Source organism: Agelaius tricolor, unplaced genomic scaffold (genome assembly GCF_023055355.1).
Source record: "Agelaius tricolor isolate 1412-34295 unplaced genomic scaffold, bAgeTri1.0.p SCAF_27, whole genome shotgun sequence".
In the NCBI taxonomy this organism is placed as follows: Eukaryota; Metazoa; Chordata; class Aves; order Passeriformes; family Icteridae; genus Agelaius; species Agelaius tricolor.
Window position 1 is genome coordinate 4,870,978 of NW_027269287.1, and position 19,724 is coordinate 4,890,701.

The window sequence follows — 19,724 nt, forward strand, 5'->3', positions numbered from 1 at the left end:
TGAGGACAGAGATCATCCTTCACTTACAACTGTCTGAAGTAGCTGCTGTATGGGAAATCAGAAGCTGAATGGGATGCTAGCTTGAAGTTTGCATTAAACTGACAGGGTGTAGGTTTGCATCAAATATTAGGACAAAGTTCTTCCCTGTGAGAGTGTTAACACACTGGCATAGGTTGCCAAGAAAAGCTGTGTCTGCCCCGTCCTTTGAAGTGTTGAAGACCAGGCTGGACAGGGCTTAGAGCAACATGGTCTAGTGGAAGTTATCTCATGGCAGGTGGGTGAACTGGAGGATCTGTAAGGACCCTTCCAACCCAAATCAGTCCATAATTTCATGTATATACAAAACACTGAAATAGGAGCTCTGACATGAATCAGATAAAGAACTGCCCTACTGAAAGATGCTAACACAGTTTCCAAGATTCAAACAAAAGGACTTCCCTTCAAGGTCTGTTAGATATGGTGGTGCTCAAAGATATATGATGAAAGATGGACATATACTTGTATGAATACACACACACACACAGAGTGGGACTCATTTTATTTAGTTGTAGCTATTTATGACAGGGCATGGACATCTTCCAGTAGACCAGGTTGCTCCTAACCTCATCCCACTGGTCTTGAACACTGATGCAAAATACTATGTCTGTAAAATGGAGAAATCAAACCACCGGTTATTGTACTTTTTTTACACAGCCTCTGGATATATCTAAGGGCTTGAATGTTTTTAACTATGCACTCAAAACACACAAAAAGTAGCTCAGGACACGCTATTGATTACTGATGTCATGTATTTATAAAAGCTTAAAGGCTTGTTAGTAAAATATTTGTTTCCTATGACATAGGTGAACTGAAACTCCATATGAGCTGAGAGTAATTAGAGCTTAAGGTATCTGATGAAAACTCTGGCAGCTGTCCAGCTCTCCAGGATTTGAAAAAAGCAGCAAAACTTTCTTTCATCTGGAACAAAGAAAAAAATACCATCACTGAAGTATATGAGAGAAAAAGTGGGGAGGGGTGCATTACACAGTCCTGGAATAACAAAATACAAAAAAAAAAAAAGCAGTACTTCAAGAATATTTCATACAAGAAGAAAGGGTAAACTAACTTCATTTCAGCACAAGTGGCAGGAAGAAATTATTTCTTTGTTCTTCCTTATCTTTTCTGTTTCAGAAACCCTAAATAAACTGAGAACAAATTATTCAGGCTTCAAGCTCTAACTCATTAACTGTAACAAAAAAATCTCAGATAATAGATAATTAAAAATAAATATATAAATAGGACCAGGAACATGTTAGTCTTACAGATCTTGACCTGACAGTGGCAAGAAGGGGAACAATTAAATTAATTTTTTAGTTTGTGTGTTATATTTGGTCCCATTATTAAAGCAAATTCAGAGGAAAGTCTAAATATGAGTGCCATAACTTACATTTATAAAAAAACCCAGACTTTACAGTGTACCACACAGAGAGATTTGGTATTTAGTAAAATAGAAAAAAATATTTTTATATTTATATAAAATATAAAAAATATAAAATATTCCTTCACCCCCCCTCCAAAAAAAAAAAAAGAAAAGAAAAAAAGGGGAAAAAAGAAAAAAGCAAAGAAAAAAAAATGGGGAAAACAAAAGAAAAATAAGGAAAAAAAAGAAAAGCATTCTGTTAATTTCAGGAAGTTATCACTGAGATTATTTTTACTCAACATAATCAAATTCTACATAAACTGGGTTTTTTCTTCTCTCTGAATGCCATTAATAGAGTTTGAAATATGTTTTCGTTGTACAGCAGCTGTATCAGCTCTTTGTACTTTTTCCTTTGGTGTACTGTTTCTACATTTGAGGATTGCGAGTAAAAGCATAAATGAAGTAAACAGAGTGCAATAAGTCCCATTGTGCTTCACAAACAAATGAGCTGCTGTATTTAACTCTTTGGGATTGTTCCTGGAATTTGTTTTGAAGAACCTCTGGAAATTGCTTCCACAGATTTTCAGCAGAGGTACTGTGCCTAAGTTTAACTGCTTGTGTTAACGCATACAGTACTATTTGTGGAGAATCATTTACTTATGGAGATCTAACATGTTTGTTTCACAGTGGAATTAATTACCCTTTCACTCTTTGATGCACTGCACCACCTTCTGCTGCCTTCAGAAGTCTATTTCATTTCCAGTTCTTGATTCAAGTTTCTAGGTTTAGCCACAGTTTACCTGTCCTGAATCTGTCTTAAAATGAGGGCATGGTCATGGGATATGTGCCTCAATGGCACAGAGTCTATACTTACACTTCTTATAACTTAAGGCTAAAAAATTTAAGGTAATACTGTAACTATTGGGGAGTTATGCTTTCAAAAATGTTCTCTTGCAATGTTATCTTGCACAGAAAATATGGCAATATAATTATACAAATATACAATATAATATACAAACTGAAATAACAAAGAGAAAGGAAACAACTTTAACACCTGTTAACTGGTAGATGGGCAAATGTTTAAGTAAAACACGAGATAAGGATTGGATATTAAGCAGCTGTGTTAGGTAAGAAAGTGCAAAACGCTCTCCTAGAAGAAAAGTTATATACCTAAATGGAAGGTAGGGCAGGAAGTAATATAGAGAGAGAATTCAAAGGTTGCACTACTTGTTTGTTTAATTGTTTTGGGCCTTTGATATAATAAAGACAGTGAAGACACTGAATACATGATAGGAGAAGGAAGAGAAAGGTTACTGGAGGAAATTAAAAGCAGTTTGCTACTACTAAGGCATATGCAATTTTTTGTTTCTATTATTATTATTATTGATAATTTATTCTATAGTTATTAATAACGATGATGAGATGATGATGATAGTCATGATGATTATGTTGTCAGTAGTGAAGAAGTTTTACTAGTAGTGCTAATTAAATCTATTTAAAATGAAATTATGCTAGCTGATTTGCTCAGTAGGTTTCTTGGATGATTTAAGATTACCTTTACTCTTGTCGTAGAGAACAGCCTCCTCCTCACAAATCATTGGTGAGAAAGCCAGATAACAATACTGGGGGGTGGAGGCACAGGGGAAGAGAATAATTCATAATATGTTATATTGAGTTTGGTCACATCCTGAATATTATGTTCACTTCTGATCTCCAGAGTACAAGAAAGACAAGGAATTACTGGAGAGGGTCCAGATGGGCCACCACAAAGATGATGAGGGGTCTGAAGTATGTCTCATGGGGAGAGATTGTAGGACCTGAGCCTGTTTAGTCTATAGAAGAGAAAACTGAGAGGGAATCTTGTTAATGCACATAAACATCCTGAAGTCATGTGCCAGACTTCCTCTGGAAGGTGCCAGACCCTTTTCAGTGATGCCCAGCAACAGGATGAGGAATAATGGCGATAAAATAAAATCCAAGAAGTCTCATCTCAACATAAGGAAGAACTTCTTTACCATGCGGGTGGCAGAGCACTGGGACAGGCTGCCCAATAAAGATGTAGAGTCTCTGGAGATATTCAAAACCCACCATTGCCTTGCCTTGGCAGAGGGGTTGGATCTGCAGAGATCCCTTCCAAACCTAACTATTCTGTGATTTTATGGTCTTTTGTTTCAAAATTTTAGCTACTTTTTTTCCTCTGATAAGGGAGATGATAAGGGCATGGATATAAAACTGAAGAAAGCTAGTGTAGATAGCTCATAAGTTAGGCAAACCACAAAAACAGCAACATGGTGGAAATAGCACTCTGAGACAGACCCTTACTGACTCAGCTATTCTGAATTACTTTTAAAAAGGAACTGGTTTGTTGTGGTTTGTTCTATGTTTGTTCAGTTTTCCCCCATTGTTGTGTTAAATGGTTCTGCCCGAAGTTTCCAGCAAGTGTCAATCCCTGTACCCCTCCCACGTTGTCCTGGTTACCCCAATGTATCTTGTTTGTTCCCCTCCCCTGGCCGCCTGCCTGTCATCCAGCACCCCTGCCTCTTTTTCCAGAAGCTTCTGGCTGGGGTGTTGGGTGATTGGTTCAGGGGCCAGGGCCCCACCCGCAACTGTCTCCCGTTGGTTGTTTGCTGTTGTCAATCTTCAATGTATCTTTTGTACCCCTCTTCTGATTTGTTGTTCCCAACCCCGCTTATTCCCTATAAAACCTGAGGTTTTTCCCTGCCTCAGGGCTCAGACTTCAGCTCCCCGACCCACCAACACCCCTTCCAATAAAACCTTCTACCCCTCGAAGATCTGAGTCGCCCTTTCTTCAGCGCCCTGCGGCTTTGGAGTTTATACCCGCGGCCATCTGCCCTGAAGCACAACATCGCTTGAGCACAGGGCCTGGGTCTCACGCCTGGGCAGTGCTCGATTGGCTGGAGGTTGGCTGGACATTGTTTCCATAGCCTGCGCATCTTTATCATCCGGCCACTGCTCCACTGGTTAATTCAGTATTGGGGGAAAAGATATCAACTGTTGCATGATACTTCACTGTACTTGTACTCAGGGCTCTAATGAAATTACCTATGGTTGCCTAAATATAAGCACAAAGTACTTAACACCCTTCTCAATACTGCCATTACAGGAGTGGGAGAAAAACCCTTTAAATTTAATCTATTCTTAGTTCTCCTGCAACAGAGACATTATATCTTCCCTTGTTTGTTTGGCACTGGCCCTCAAAGTCAGAAATTTCTGGCTTTAAAAAAGAAGTGCCAAACTCTTTTGATGAGAGATAATTCTTCCCCCTAACCATTTTTGCTTAAGAGAAAGCCAGGATCAATGGATACAGTAATGGAACAGAGTTTACCTTGTCCTGTTGCATCTCTAGCCTGGTGGGTTTCAAATGTTTAAGCTTACAGTTTCAAATTAGATGGAGGACTTGCTGAGTTCTCTTTTGCACATAGACTTGGAGAAGAAAAGTCAGGCTCTCACTATCATTGGACTGTGAAGGAAGACCATAGTAAGGTAACATTATTATACAATTTTGTACATCAGACATTTGTAAAATATTTCATTCTTTGTAAAATTTGTACATCAACAATTTTACATACAAACATCTTGTCAAACCAACCACTTGTTATTATTCTTATATGACTCTATTTTTATGCCTGATCTCTTATAAGAACAGGTAGTAACTCATTAATTCAGTGCTCTCCTACCTTCAAATCACATGACACGAGTTTAAATATTTGCAAACTGGTTGGTGATGGAAAGTGCACCCTCAATTTTCTGCTGATATTACAATGTGTGGACAGGCAGATACTAGAAGGAGTGGGTGATATGCCAGAGGTTTGTGCTGTCATCCAGAGGGATGGAGAAATGGGTTGACATAAAGATTGTCTAGTTCAAGAAATGCAAACTCCTGAAGCTGGGAACAACAAGCCCAGGCATCAGTGTATACTGGGACCACCCAGCTGGAAAGCAGCTCTGCTAGAAGTCCCGTTGGATTAGACGGTAACCTTCAGTAAGGTTGCTAAAGTAAGCACCCAAGAGTAATAAAATGGTAAAATGGCAGAATTTGGAGTAATTGTCCGTGACAGTGTTCACAGGGGTCTAAGGAAGAGGGAAGAGGTGAGGATCTGACTCCATGTTTCAGAAGGCTTGATTTATTATTTTATGATATGTATTATATTAAAACTATACTAAAAGAATAGAAGAAAGGATTTCATCAGAAGGCTAGCTAAGAATAGAAAAAGAAGGAATGAATAACAAAAGCTTGTGTCTTGGACAGAGTCCGAGCCAGCTGACTGTGATTGGCCATTAATTAGCAACAACCACATGAGACCAATCACAGATCCACCTGTTGTTGCATTCCACATCAGCAGATAACCACTGTTTACATTTTGCTCCTGAGGCCTTTCAGCTTCTCAGGAGAAAAAATCCTGAGGAAAGGATTTTTCACAAAATATCATGGCTACAATGGTCCAAACTTTTAAATTTCTTTTTGGGGGCAGGGTGTGTGCATTTGTGTGTGTATATACTATATGAGGTTGGTATTATTAAATACATTACAGAGTTTCTTCCCTACCCCTTCTGGGATTTTATACATGAAAAATACATTGCAGCATTCTGCTCAGATTTGTAAAATCTGCTGGTAACATTTGAAATAAAGAAAAGCTTTAATGTTTATAATGTATTTATATGAAAGTATTTATAATGACTTATAAACACATAGCTCTAAATACAAGAAACTACAGGATTAGTCTTACAAACAGAATAAATACAACCTCCTTTAATGCTACAGTACTTAGGCATTTTTTATTCCCTTGACAGCTCTTTCCTTTTCAGGGTAATCTCCCAAAACAGTCAGACAACTAAGTTCTCTCTGTATTTCATTAGAAACATTAGGTTTTCCCTTGCATTTATTAAAAGCTGGATATATTTCACTCAGAATGACTAGATTTACTATTTGTAGGAACTGATATTTCAAAATTGTAAAACAAAACTCAAGGTTGAAATATGTACTTAGGAAAGAACATGTTATCCGCATAATAACTTCAAGAGAGGAGAGAGGACCTGCTTTTCTACTTCTTTTTGCTCTTTCTTTAAAAAGTAATGAGATACATCAAACCAAACCCATGAAAGACAAAAAATGGAAAGAAAAATTCCTATATTGTTAGATTAGCAATCAGTTATATTCCAAAGTATATGCCTGAACAAATCTCTCCCTTTTCTATAGTACTAGATTTTATTGAACAAAGAAATGCTTAAGTGATGACCCAGTACTATAGTAAATGTAAAATATAGACAAACACATAAAGCTGTGGTCTTTCATGGGCAAATGTTAAACCTTTACAGTTGCCTTTCGATCTAAATGGGAGAGAAAACTTTGAATACAAAACCAACTAATTCTCTCATCAGTGAGACACAGTGGCATTTTTCTGGAAGATAAGCATAACAAAAAAAAGTTACTGAGGTTTTCAGTGAAAAATAGTGCCTTTGTTCAATGGCATAATAGCTGACAAATGGACAGTTATGTAGAACATCAAGAATATGATTAATACATGCATTAAAGAATTTTGTTGATTTTTATATGTTATACATCTAGCTATGCCTGACAGAAATATCCTTTATTTAAATAAAAAAATATAGGTAGATGTTTTATATTAAGCCATTGGAACTAATAACCACAAACTGAGAAATTATTTTATTGAAATGAGTGAGAATGATGCATTCCTCAACGGTGTTATTAATCGTTTATTCAAAAAGTTTCAAGTAAATAGCAAAAAAAATTAGCCAAATTTGTAATGAAAGACAGTCCTCCATTCAACAGCTGGGTTTATCCTGTGCAGGTTACATTACTCTTCTCAGAGGAAGTTCTGTAGGTATTAAGAGTATAATTATATTTTCCTGTTTGTTCATTCTTTTCACCTTTTTTTTCCTTTCCCTAGCTGCTGTATAAGCACTACCCCAAGGATACCTAAGCAGCTGCAGAAATACTAAGATGTCTGTCAACATGTAACTTCTGTCCATCAACAGCCAGAGATATAATGTAGAAATCTAAGCTCCATCATTACTGAGAACCTTTATGGAAGTTAGATGCAATTAACAAAGCGCGGAAATTATTACATGCAAATATTTTCATGTTTAAAATTGAAAAAAAAAAGCTATCCTTTGCAACCAAGTTTTTAATTTCTTTCTACGGCAAAAACTCAGTAACTAACAAATCAGCTTCCAAAGATGAGGATGATTTTAGTGTTTCTTAAAACGTAACATAATTGTTCGGTGTATCTGTATTTGGAGTCAGTATATACAGGCTCATGGGAGAACGCAAACATGCTTTCTGTGAAGGCATACATTATAAATACAGGTAAGTATAAATAGTAAGGTTTCTCTTGCATTTAAACATAGACAATAATATGGAATTTTAATAAAAGGATCACAGCGACTAAGAAAGACTGATAGAGCAATCATGTAGCACTTTTTTGTATACTACTACAGTTAAAGAGGTGTCATAGTTTAAAAACCCTGCCAGAAGCCGAGCCCCAGGCAGCTGCTTGCTTACTGCCCACCAGTAGGACTGGGGAGAGGATTGAAATGGTAAAAGCCAGAAAACTCATGGGCTGAGATACAGACAGTTTAAGAGGGAAAGCAAAACCCATGCCCACAGGCAAAACAAGGAATCAATCCACTGCTTCCCAAGGGAATGCAGTTGTTCAGCCATCTCCAGGAGAGAGGGCCCCCATCACATGTAACGGGCACTTGGGAAAAAAAAACGTTATCACTCCGAATGTTTTCATTTGTCTTCTCTATCTCTATATGTTTAGCATGATGTCACATGGTCTGGAATACCCTTCTAGACAGTTGGGGTCACCTGTCCTGGTTGTGTCTCCTCCCAGCCCCCATGCACCCACAACTTCCTTGCTAGCATGGCAAGTGTATGAAAAGCAGAAAAGCAATATATGTAGCATAACAGCTATGCAGGTAGGGAGAAGCAACACTCTCTGTAACCGTTTATTTTATACCTGTGGGAGTACAAGAGGAAGAACTGGAATAGTTGGGGCATTCCAGGTTCTTCATTACAGGAAAACTGCTTTCTTATCACTCCGTCCTATGACAGAAAGCCTGAAAATTCCTCTGCTGCTATCAATTTCTGAAATGGGATAAAACTTTAGAAAGGCAGAAACTGTGCTCAAGCAAATAGAGAGAGGCAGGAAATAAGGAGTGAAAGGGAATGTTTTGTGGTATTTGTATATACTATAAAAGTAATACCTTCCCTTTTAATAACTGAAAGCCACTTTATGTGGCTTTTCACCCTAATAATTAGGGTGTTTACCAGCTTTCAAATTTTGTAAAATACCCTAATTGATTCTCTGACATATGTGTGAAATAGCTTGTTACTTTACTGATGGAGAAAGAATAACTTTGCTCAAATTACTTGCCCAATGTCATACAAATCAGTGACAAACCCAGCCTGAACACCTGAGCTCCTAATCAGGCATACATCTGCCTGGAACACCTCCCCCCTGCCACTGTTCTCAAAATATGTACTATTATATTAGCTCAAACTAGGGAACATGCAAATGTACTTTTCAGGGAATCTAGCCTGACACCATTCTGACACAGCAGGGATGAAGGACTGACTATCCTAGTGTAAATTATACCAGGGATTTCAGAATAGACATATTTGCAGAAGCTCAAAAAATATCAAGAAAAATATTATTACACTTGCCCTATCATCCAAAAACATCAATTTATAAAAAAGGCTTGTAGCTGTAGTTTTGAGTAGTCCTGAGAGGAGCAGGGAGTTGGACTCAATCCTTATAGAACACTTCCAATCTGAGATATTTCATGATTCTAAAGAGGCAGTCAACTTCCAAGGCTTAAGAAATGACACAAGTTGATGTGTAGAACGTCCAGCACCAACTAACTCAGGACGGCAGCTTTGCCTGCAAAAGTGAACAGAAAAGGTGTGTCGAGTGCACACAGAGGTAACAGCTCAGCTGATATTACTAGGAGCTCTTTCTCCGCAGAATCCTTTTAAAATTTAAAACTTCTCACCAAAATAAACCTCCTGAAAGAGTGCAGTAGACAATTACCCCCTCCTGAGTGAATTTTTTAGCACAGCTGTCCTTCCAATCCCCATGCCCCCACGCACATGCTGCTGCCCTGGCAGGCACTTGGAAAAGCTTTCCTCATAAAGGGAATCTTTAAAATATTTAGACTGTATTTCTATATTTTGGCTTATTGCTACTGCTGCAGTGACAAGGTTAAAATTATTTTGTTTAGAAATCTGTGAAGAAAGCAAGAAGCAGTAAAGAGAAAGCCACAGAGAGAGCAGCCTACAATATTCCTTGAAACTACAATTTCTTAAAGCAGGAAACCAGCAGTAAATGAGTATATTACAATGATATAGACTGAAGGCTAAAGCCAGCTTCTCTTTTCACTGTGACCCTGGGCACAAAACCAGCATAATTCCACATGTCATAGTAGTGTAAGTTGGAAGCAGAGTTTGCCCTCAGAAGGAAAGATATGAAACAATTTCAGCAGATAAACAGAGCTTGAGAGCTGTGAAAGTGGGAGCAATAGTTTGTTTTAGTTGCCTAATACTTAATACTTCAAGGTAATGCAAAGCTTTGAAAACCTGAATGTTTAGATGCCTTTTGAGAACTGTAGAGAAACATGCAAGCGTAAATGTGCTGCTATTTGTAAGCTCTTTTAACACTGGGAGGAAAAAACAAAATCTAAAGATATCTACATACTGTACTGCCTGGTAATGGCAATCACATGACGTCTTCTTGATCCCAGAGGTATTTAGGTGTGAATTGAAGCTGATGTACCAAATAATCCACTTTAGGGAGAAAAATGGTTGATGGTGAAGGTAGGTATAGGTTTGCATAAGGTGGGATTGAGAGCTTGCAAGCTTAAGTAACATGACAAAAGAACAGTTTCAGGGAAGTACAGAGTAAAGTAGACACAGAGTCACAGTTCTTACAAGGTAAACATCACCACCAGGATGTATTTTTAAAACTTATTTTTAGAGTTGAATCAGAATCATTAAGGCTGGAAAATACCACCAAGATCATCAACTCTAACCATCAACCTAACACTGACAGGTCCACTATGAAACCATGTCCTCATGCACCATATCCACATGGTTTTTGAATACTTTCAAAGATGGCAAGTCCACTGTTGCCCCAGGACTCTGTTCCAGTGCTTGACGACCCTTTCAGTGAAATATTTTTTACTAACATCCAGTGTAATACTCCCTTGACAAAACCATTTCCACTTGTTCTATAAATACTTGAAGGGAGGGTGTAGTGAGGTGGGGACTGGTCTCTTCTACTGTATCTGCAAGGGCAGGACCAGGTAAAACGGCTTCAAACCGAGATAAAGGAGATTCAGATTACACAGAATCATTCAGAATAAGCTGATTGGAAGACACTCAATAGCGCCTCTTCACTGTTAGGGTGGTCAAGCATTGGAACACTTTGCCGAGGGAGGTAATGAAGTCATCATCCCTGGAGGTGTTCAAAAGGCATCTGGATCTGACGCTGGACCATACGGGTTCAGAGTTACAGTGCTCATGTTGTGTTGAACTAGTGAATCTTACCCTACTCCCGCACGTTGCCAGCCCCTCGGCCGCGGAACGAAACCTGTCTCCCCGGCCCGCACAACTGCCCCCACCCACGCCCGCCGTCCCGTACAGCCCGGCTGGGCCCCGACGCTCGCGCAAGCGCAGAGGTGCCGCGCAAGCGCGGAGCTCCCCGGGCGGGCGGCGCTTCCCTGGGGCGGCCGCGGGCCGAGGCAGCCGCGCAGGGCCCTGTAGAGCGGTCCAGCCCCCGCCCAGCCGGGCATTGTTCCCGGCCCGTCTCTGCCGGGAAGTTTACAGCCGCGTCCCGGTTCACTGCCTGCCGGGTCGGGGGGGGGCGCGGTGGGGGCAGGGGCCCGGAGCCCCTTTGTCGCCTCCTCCCCGGCGTAAAGCTGCCGGTGAGGTTCAACATGATGGCGGCCGAGGCCACGGGTGAGGAGGGCGGCTCGGGCGTTGTGGCAGGGACGGCGGGAACCGCCGCGGCCGGGGAGCTGGGGCACTGCCCCGCCTTGTGCCGCGGTCGGGCGCCTGAGCCGCAAGGCCCCTTCCTGGTCGGCAGCGGCCCCCCAGGCGGGCCGGATTTGTGCTCAGTTCTGGGGCTACTGGAGCTGGGCGCGGGGCCAGCCCTTCCAGCGGCCGCTGGGGCTGCCGATCCCGGCTTCCCCCCGCTGCCGCCCCCCCCCGCGTTGGCCGGGGGGCTGGGGACAGTGGACGAGGGAGACTCACTGGACGGGCCGGAGTACGAGGAAGAGGAGGTGGCCATTCCGCTCAACGCGCCCCCCACCAATCAGTGAGTACCCACCGCCCCCGCCTCAATCCTTGTGGGGAGTGGGTACCGCGCCGCCGGGCCCCCACCTCTAGCCGGGAGACAGTGTATCAAACTCGGCTGGCAGTCTCGCAGAAGTTTTGCGTCCCACCTCTTCACCTTCCCTCCCTCCTCCGGTTCCGTTCCAGCGGGAAGTTTGCTTCAGGGGGACACTGCCCGGGGTCTGTGGAGCGCAGCCTACCCGCAAGACGGGAGAGTGAACGGCGGCAGCAGGGAGGTCGGACTCCTTCCCCTTCACAGGGAGCTGGTCCTCCGGTACTGAGTGGGATCAGCTCACGGGAAAAAGGCGGCTGAATTAGTTTTTTGCAAGTTTTCATAGCAGTACTGGAGAGGCTGCCAGGAAGAGTGAGTTATTCCGATTATCGTTTAAACTACCTGTTGGGGAGACGTTTCCAGTCACTGGTAGCCCCTTCACGGTAGAGTCATAAACTTAATTTCTGTAAATAGAGTAAGAAAAAAACATCCATGGCATAAAAGATCTAATTTACCATGTCATCATTTTGTGTTGCATTGCTTTCTGTTAAAAAAAAAAAGAAGATAACTTATATTTTCCATTTCATATAGAAACAGCCAAAGTAATGCCCACTTGTTGGATCTTTTTAAAAATCCAGGCAGTCTTGAGTCATGGATTTAAAAGGAATTAAAATAATTTCCAATTTTAAAAGTGTTAACAGAGGGATATTTTTATAAATGTTTTAACTGCCTTGCTGCTCAGCCAATTTAAAGTTGTTTTCATAAAGGTTATGCTTGGAGAGAGGAGACATTTGGAATAAACTGTAAACTTATAATTAAATTTTACTGTATTTATCCGTAGATCAGTTTAATTTGGATTCCTTTAGTGCTGGTACTAGAAGGAATCTTCCACTAGAGGCAGACTAGTTCTTTGTTTAAGTTGTGTGAAATATAAGATCAGATAATGTTACATAGAGTCCATGTAATTAGTAAATACTCTTATTACAACCTTTGGATTTCACTATAGAAAATCTGCAGGTTTACTCAAAGCACTCCCAAGGTGTGTGTTAGAATAGAAAATAAACATTTTCTTCCATATCCTTATCATATTCTCCCCAAAATGAAATGGTTTCAGAGGCTTACATTTTTTCATTAGTATAATTTCTATAAATATGTTGTTTTTGTAGTTCTTGTGTATAGAGGATAATTTCGGGAATAGCATACAGTCGTATTTAAAGAGACATATGTAGATAGGTCAGAAAGTTAACTAATAATCTGTGTGAAATTTTGGGTTCGTTCTTTATATTCTGTCATAACTTGACTAACAGAGTTAACCTTGGCATTATGTTACATACTCTTACGATTTCAGGAGCCATTGTCATTTTAAGTAGGACATAAAATTATAATAGCCTCTATAACAAGCTTCTCTGAGCTTGTTTTGCAGATTAAAAAAACAAGCCCAAAGCAAACAAAAAAGCTCAAACACAAACCAGACACAATATGAGTTCCTAGTCTTCCAATTTTTAGGCTGTAAAGATGTTACAAATGCTTTTTTAAACATGAGTATGCTTTGAAATAGTGTAAAGTTGTTATTCTTGCTTTCGTAGTAACTAATACAAAGAGATGGGAAATGAAGCACCTGCAGGTTCTGCACTTCCCATGATGGTGTTGTAAATATGGTTTGCTCAGGAAGATCTGGGGAATATATCTTCTTCTAGTGTGTATTCTTTAATATTCAAGCTGTGGCAGGATACTAGCATATAAGACCTTCTCTTTATTCACAAACTCAGAATCTCCCAGTAGGGTTGATTTTTCAATCTTTGATCTGGAGTGAAGCTCATTTGAGGCTTGTCTATTCCGTGTGTGCGTGTGTGTTTGCATTTTTATGGAGCACAGCAGTGGTGTGCTTATGTTGCAGCTTAATGCCGGGTGAGATGCACAGGATACTAGGGAATAAAGGCAACTCTGTGTTTGTTTAGGTCATCTTTTCCCTTGCTTTCTGCCCCATTTGCAGACCTCAGTGACAGAGGCTCAAATAGCATAAGGAAATGCCTTTGGATTTAATGAATGAATGAATGCTGATTTTTTAACGTATTTGATTTAAAATCTTAGTGTACAAAATTATTTTCTGTCCTAGCATTGCATTAATGTGGCAGGAGCCATTCCAGTATTGCAGCAAAACTGGCATTTTCATATAGTATTTTTTGAGCAGTGCTTATCAGTTTGAAATGGAAATCAGTTGAAATCTGAAAGTGATCAACCACACAAAATGAAATAGACTGTCAAAATACTGTTTGGTTAAAACAAATCTTGCCCAAAGCACATATATTCTTACAGTCACTGTTGGAGTTTGTTCAGGCAACATAATAAGAAAAAACTGAAGATGAAGACAGATAGAGAAATACTGAATAAGAATGGATTGCATTAAAGTAGACCATTTTCCTCATCATACAGTGAAGTTCTAGTATCTTCACATGAGTATTTGAGGTGGCAAGCTGAGAGTTCTGCATTTGTTTCAGTAACTCATGATTTTTTTTTTCTGAATAATTGCAGAAGGCCTTTTTCCAGACTAATGAATGAATCTGTTGCACTATAAATTATCAGGAAATAATGTTGGTGTGTTCAGTTAGGTACCTGTATAAAGAAAATTAAATGTGATGTCAATAGATTTTAGTGTGTGAGGTTTCTTTGTTTAGCAGTTAATGTAGTTAGCATAGAATATTGTCTTTATTAGATAATGATTTTCTTCATTAGTTCCTGTTGTGCATGGAAGACAACACCTTATTTTTCAAAAGTCAGTGGGTAGTGCATTCTGGGCTGCTTCCAGCTGGATGTGTGGTGTTAGAAGTAGTCTTAAATGAGTGGTTAAACACAGTGAAACAACATTGTACCTAACCTGCCACAGGAAGTGAAGCAGTAAGTAAACTGAGTGTGTTAGTTCATAAGTAAATGAAAACTTCAGATAAATAAAACCAAAAGTAGGACAGCATTTGAAGCCAGAAGTTTGAGGATGATTTTTCAGTAGTTTAGTCAGTATTTCTAGTTAACATTAGATAATGTAATTTTGTTTGAACTGTAATTAGAATCTCTTTACATGCTCTTTATTTAGTTTTTGTTTTGTGTCATTGATTGAGTCCCATAATACCAGTGTGGGACTTTGGCAGTTCATTTACTAGCCTACCCGATTGAGAAGTGTAATACTGTACTGTGTTTTTTCAAGCTTTTTTTGTCTATATGTTCTGTGGTTGTGAAGGGAAGACGAACACAAATTTTCTAGTGAGGGCTTAGGTCTCTTCAGAATAGGACTCCATATTTTGGTTCAAGCATAAAATTGTAAAATTCCCATAGTAGTTTCCCAGTTTCTTTCATATCTTTCTCCCCAGAAAAATAAGCATCTTGTAATATGTCTTGCTGGTAGGCATAGTGGAAGAGAGGAGAAGGCATCTTGTTTTAACATAGTCTTTGTGCTGCGCATAAGTATTGCAGGGTTGATTCCTCAGTGTCCCTCCAGAGTATGGTCAGTACTAGTAAAATGTTCAGAGCTTGACAGAGTTTATACACTTGACCTGCTTTATTTACTTTTATGCACTATTTAAAGACTGAAAGTGGTCTTTAATAGTTTTTATTTTTATATAAAATACCTGCTCTATCAGTCTTGTTAGTGATACAGCAGAAAAAGGTTTCTGTTATTAAATTGTAATATATTTAATATCTAATATATTTAAATGTTATTATCTTTTAATCATATTTAGTGCTGAAGGTGGTGAGGAGTAATCAGCATGGATTTATAATAGGAAAATTGTGCTTAACCAACCTAAGAGCCTTCTGTGATGTAGTCATTGACTTGGGGGAGAAAGGGAGAGAGTTTTCCATAACTTTAGTAAGGCTTTTGACACTGTCTTCCGTAGTCTTCTTGCAGACAGACTGACAGAGTATTGGTTAGGTTAAAGGACATGAGGTGCATTGAAAACTGGTTGAATGACTAGGAACAGAGCATGATGATCAGCAGCTCAAAGTCCAGATAGAAGCAAATTACTGGGGTTATTGCCTAGGGTGCCTTCATGGCCCAGTACTGTGACCTGCTTAGATAGAGTGCATGCACCCTTAGCAAGTTCACAGATAATGCAAAATTGAAAGAGGAGAAGCTGAAACATCAGGTAGTTGTGCTGACATCCAGAGTGATGTGGACAGGCTGGAGAATTGGGCTGCGGGAGAGCTTGTGTAGTTAGACAAAGGAAACACAGAGCTCTGGCACTAGGGAGTAGTAACCCTAAGCACGTGGTGGGGCTAAACAGCTGTAAAGCAGCTCTGCAGAGAAGCATGTGGGCGTGAGGATGTGAACAAAGCCAGCAGTGTGCCTGTGTGGCAAAACTTCACACGTGCTTTTCCCACATGTAAAAAGGAAATATGTAAATAAAGATTTGGTTGTACAGTGTGACATGCTTCTACACGTAATACCAGCTGCCTCCTTCCATATAGTAAATTCACCATCTACTGCCTTTTTGTGAATGGCTTGTTCCTTGCATGGGTCTTGTGGTGTTGAGGGCCAGAAGCTGTTCAGCTATACTGCAAACTTGCTAAATGCATTCCTCCTGACAGTAGAAAGGGTTGGCTGGGCCTAACGGGGCTGGTGTGACTACCCAGCATCTTCCATGGAGCATGGGAAAATATAGGGATCTCTTGTTTGTGTGTGGACCAGAGGTCACAGCTCTGACTGCAGTGCAGCTCATTCCATGAGGTTCATGACTTGACATATGGTTGTCAGCCACTCAGTGTGGCGGTGGTATAGGCACCATTCTTCTGCGCACCTGTATGTTGCATGTGTGGATATAGAAGCTCTTTGTAATATTGTATCTTTGTTTTGTCTGCATGTTGTATTTAAACTGTCATAGATAGAGTTGGAGTTCTGAACATGTTGTTTTTGAAATAAACTGGCAGATGGGAGTATTTTCATGCACAGTTTTGACAGTTTTCTGAAACATGGAAGCCTTTTACTGGTATTCTCTTAGAAACAAAATAAAGAACAATTACACAAGTTTCTTAAAGCAGACAAGTTATAACAGGTAGTGACAGAAAAAAACACCTTAATTACAATCTATAATTGATAGGACATTTTATAGTTGAATAATTTTATAACATATGCTTGCAAGGCTACTTACTCTCTTTCAATGCATGTTATAACAGTAACTGCATTGTTAGAGTACTAGCTGTGATTCAAAGTGTCATTGAGTTATGTTTGCTCAAAAGACAATGAAAGGAGTGAATTGTCAGCATTTAAAAAAATGCAGAGGTAATTTTAGAAATACAGAAGTGTTCCTAGGTAGGATCAGGCAAACAAGCAGAGGTGACTGATGAGAAATTATAGGGACCTTGTCTTTGGCAATGATAGAGGATGTACATCTAAGTAGTAGTGAGTTAGAATTTTGAGTGTAAGCACTTGTAAGTCACAGTCATTTGGCAACTGATTTATGATAAGCTAGGCAGGTTTTTCATGTGATACCTTCACATCCAAACTTTAATTCATTTCATGAGACTTATAGTGCACCACACATAGCAATTCCTTTTGCATCCATTAAGAATCTCTGTGGTTGGCATCGCTTTGGACTGAAAACAATAAATTTGAAATTTTTTTGATTGCAAAATATTTAAGTTGTAAATCTTGACGTAGAAAACTCAGAGGGAGAGGTGGTTTCCTGTGATGTGTTTTTGCCGAAATACTCAGGCTTCACTCAACTACCTGATTGGAGCTTAAAACCAAAGGATCTGGGGGTCACTTTATTTCATTTCAGAAATGATGGTAGCCTGTTTATTTCCTTCAGAGTGTTCTGTGTTCTATTCTCTGATGAAATTAGGAGTATGGCTAACTCTGTAGTTTACTCATTTCTGTTCTACTTTCTTTGGATAGAGCTGACTATTGGATGGATCTTCCTTTGTTAAGCAGCGTAAGAGATGTTAAAATCTTTCATTAGTGCTCATTAGATTAGTCAATACCCTTAAATGAGATTGAGTACTGCAGTTTTGTAAAACAATGTTTGCTGTTTGCTATCAAAGTCCTTGAAGATTATGACGGGAAGTTGCAGAATGTATCTTTCTATAATACTGAAAACTGGTGATAGCAGGATGGGTTATAAGACATTGATTCTGACAGTGATGTCTTTCAGTGCTCCTAGTTTATATATTATGTGAATAAACTGTTTTTATGGATTGATGAAACTGCGCTTTGAAAAAATGCAGTTATTTCTTGACAACTGTTTTGCATACTCTAAAGGTATTATACAAGTTTGCACTTCAGTGTGTATCCTATTTTTTTAAAGATATGTAAAATCTACAGAGCTTTCCTGAGGATATCACTTGAACTGTTTTCTCATGTCATTGCTCAATATTGACTTCTTTAACTGTTGTTTGTATTAAATTTAGTGTTAATACTTATTTCTGTGGCTAGTACCATACAGTAATTTGGTACATTACATTGATGCAGAGTGAGCTGTAAAATACAGTGGTTTTTTGCATCAGAAGTTAACATTTTATATGTAGGCTCAGTGACACTGAATTTAATTGCACTCAGAAGTTAACTTAATATTTTTATTTCCAAAACCAAACTTTTCCTTAAATGTTTTACCAGGTAATAAATGTCTCCTGGTACACTTGATATAAAAGTGTTGAATGGGACAAAATATAGCCTGTTCAGTGTTAGAGGATGTGGCATATACCAATATATATATATTGCCATCACCAGGAAGGAGGGTGTCTTTTTTGTTTGAAGCTCCTGGACTGAGAATTGGGGCACCTAAATTTGTGCTGTTGTTGTTAGAAATCCTGGTCCTTTACAGAAAAATTCTTTTATTTGCATCTGCTCCTGCCTTTCTATTTAGTCTGTAAATTTTTTTTGTGTAATTTACATTCTTATTGAGACTCCCACTTCTTCATTTTGAAATTGTGCCTTTCTTTAAATTTGGCATTTTAATGCAATGTGTCTCTCAATAGAATTATTTTCCTTAAGTGTGTAATAAATAGGAAAAAATAAAAGCTCAATGAATCTGTTATTAGTCTAGAATAGATTTCATGAAATGGAATGTTGGTTTCTTCATCAGGGAAGTTTCTTGGGTCTTTGAGGAGTTATATACTTCATGAAAGTCAGTCTGTCCAGGAAAGCAATGCCCAGTTGCGACATGTTGGGAGCACACTCACTCAGGTTTCAGCTGTGCTGGGCACACTGACACACAGAATATTTAATCTTACTTACTTGATAATCAGCTGTCTTTGTTTTGCTTCATTTCCTAAAAGACCCTCTTCCTCGGGAAGGCGTGACCACTTTGTGACGGTCTCTGAACGACAGATTTCTGTTCATGAATGAAGCTGCTTTGCTCTGGAATGGAATGACACAGGCTCTTGCTAATTTAACTAGGTCTGCAGCAGTTGCAAGTTTTAAATGTTGTACAGACACAACAGTGCTTCTACTGGTTTAGCTTGTTTTGATCAGGGTGAGGAAGAGAAGCAAAGGGGAGCAATACGAGCAAGCACCTAGTTTTGTCAGGTTAAACACTATTTATGCTTGTGCTGCTCCTACTGGTGAAATGGTGTTTTTTGGTTTGGTTTATCAAGGTTTTGTTCTGATAAAAGCTCTCAAAGGTTTTTTTCCATTTCATAGAAAAAAATTGCTTTTGTTAAGATTTTATCAACAGCTCAACTTTTAATTTTTTAAAATTTTGAAGCTGTATGCTGTGAAATATTTCATATTTTTGCATATATTGGTTCAAAAGATCATTTACATATCTTCTAAATTGCATGTTTGTGAATCTTATGAAACAGTCTGAAGTGTTAGAACTAAATGGTATGTGATCTGAAGTGGTGAAGGATTTTAATTGTGTAAAACACTGGCTGTTTTGAAGCTGACAGTTTCTGAGTGTAAAAATTAATGGTTTAATCAAGCAAAATTAGGTGGAGGAGCTAATGAATTATTGCAATATATAGCTCTG

The 19,724-nt window shown here is 39.1% G+C and overlaps 1 protein-coding gene and 1 long non-coding RNA gene across 6 annotated transcripts in view; one reads left to right on the plus strand and one right to left on the minus strand.

The window, feature by feature from the left end:
* Window positions 1–523: 523 nt before the first annotated feature.
* LOC139600464 (uncharacterized) lies at window positions 524–11,102 on the minus strand. 2 transcript variants are annotated; one of them, XR_011682555.1, is made up of 5 exons: window positions 10,992–11,102; window positions 9,107–9,327; window positions 4,746–4,880; window positions 2,955–3,021; window positions 524–957 (listed from the first exon to the last, which is right to left on the minus strand). It is a non-coding gene; the product is annotated as an uncharacterized lncRNA (long non-coding RNA). The 2 variants fall into 2 exon arrangements; XR_011682556.1 differs by lacking the exon at window positions 10,992–11,102 and adding an exon at window positions 10,141–10,270.
* Window positions 11,103–11,126: 24 nt separating this feature from the next.
* RASA1 (RAS p21 protein activator 1) overlaps window positions 11,127–19,724 on the plus strand; it is a 45,650-nt gene continuing 37,052 nt past the window's right edge. Inside the window, exon 1 of one of the 4 annotated variants that reach the window (XM_071448643.1) lies at window positions 11,127–11,402. Coding sequence is in view for 2 of the 4 variants with exons in the window: in XM_071448639.1 (XP_071304740.1) it covers window positions 11,381–11,760 (380 nt within the window). In the remaining 2 variants the exon portion in view is untranslated. Of the gene's footprint in view, window positions 11,761–19,017; window positions 19,154–19,724 lie in introns of those variants that run through there. The other 3 variants (XM_071448641.1, XM_071448639.1, XM_071448640.1) reach the window with 3 other exon arrangements.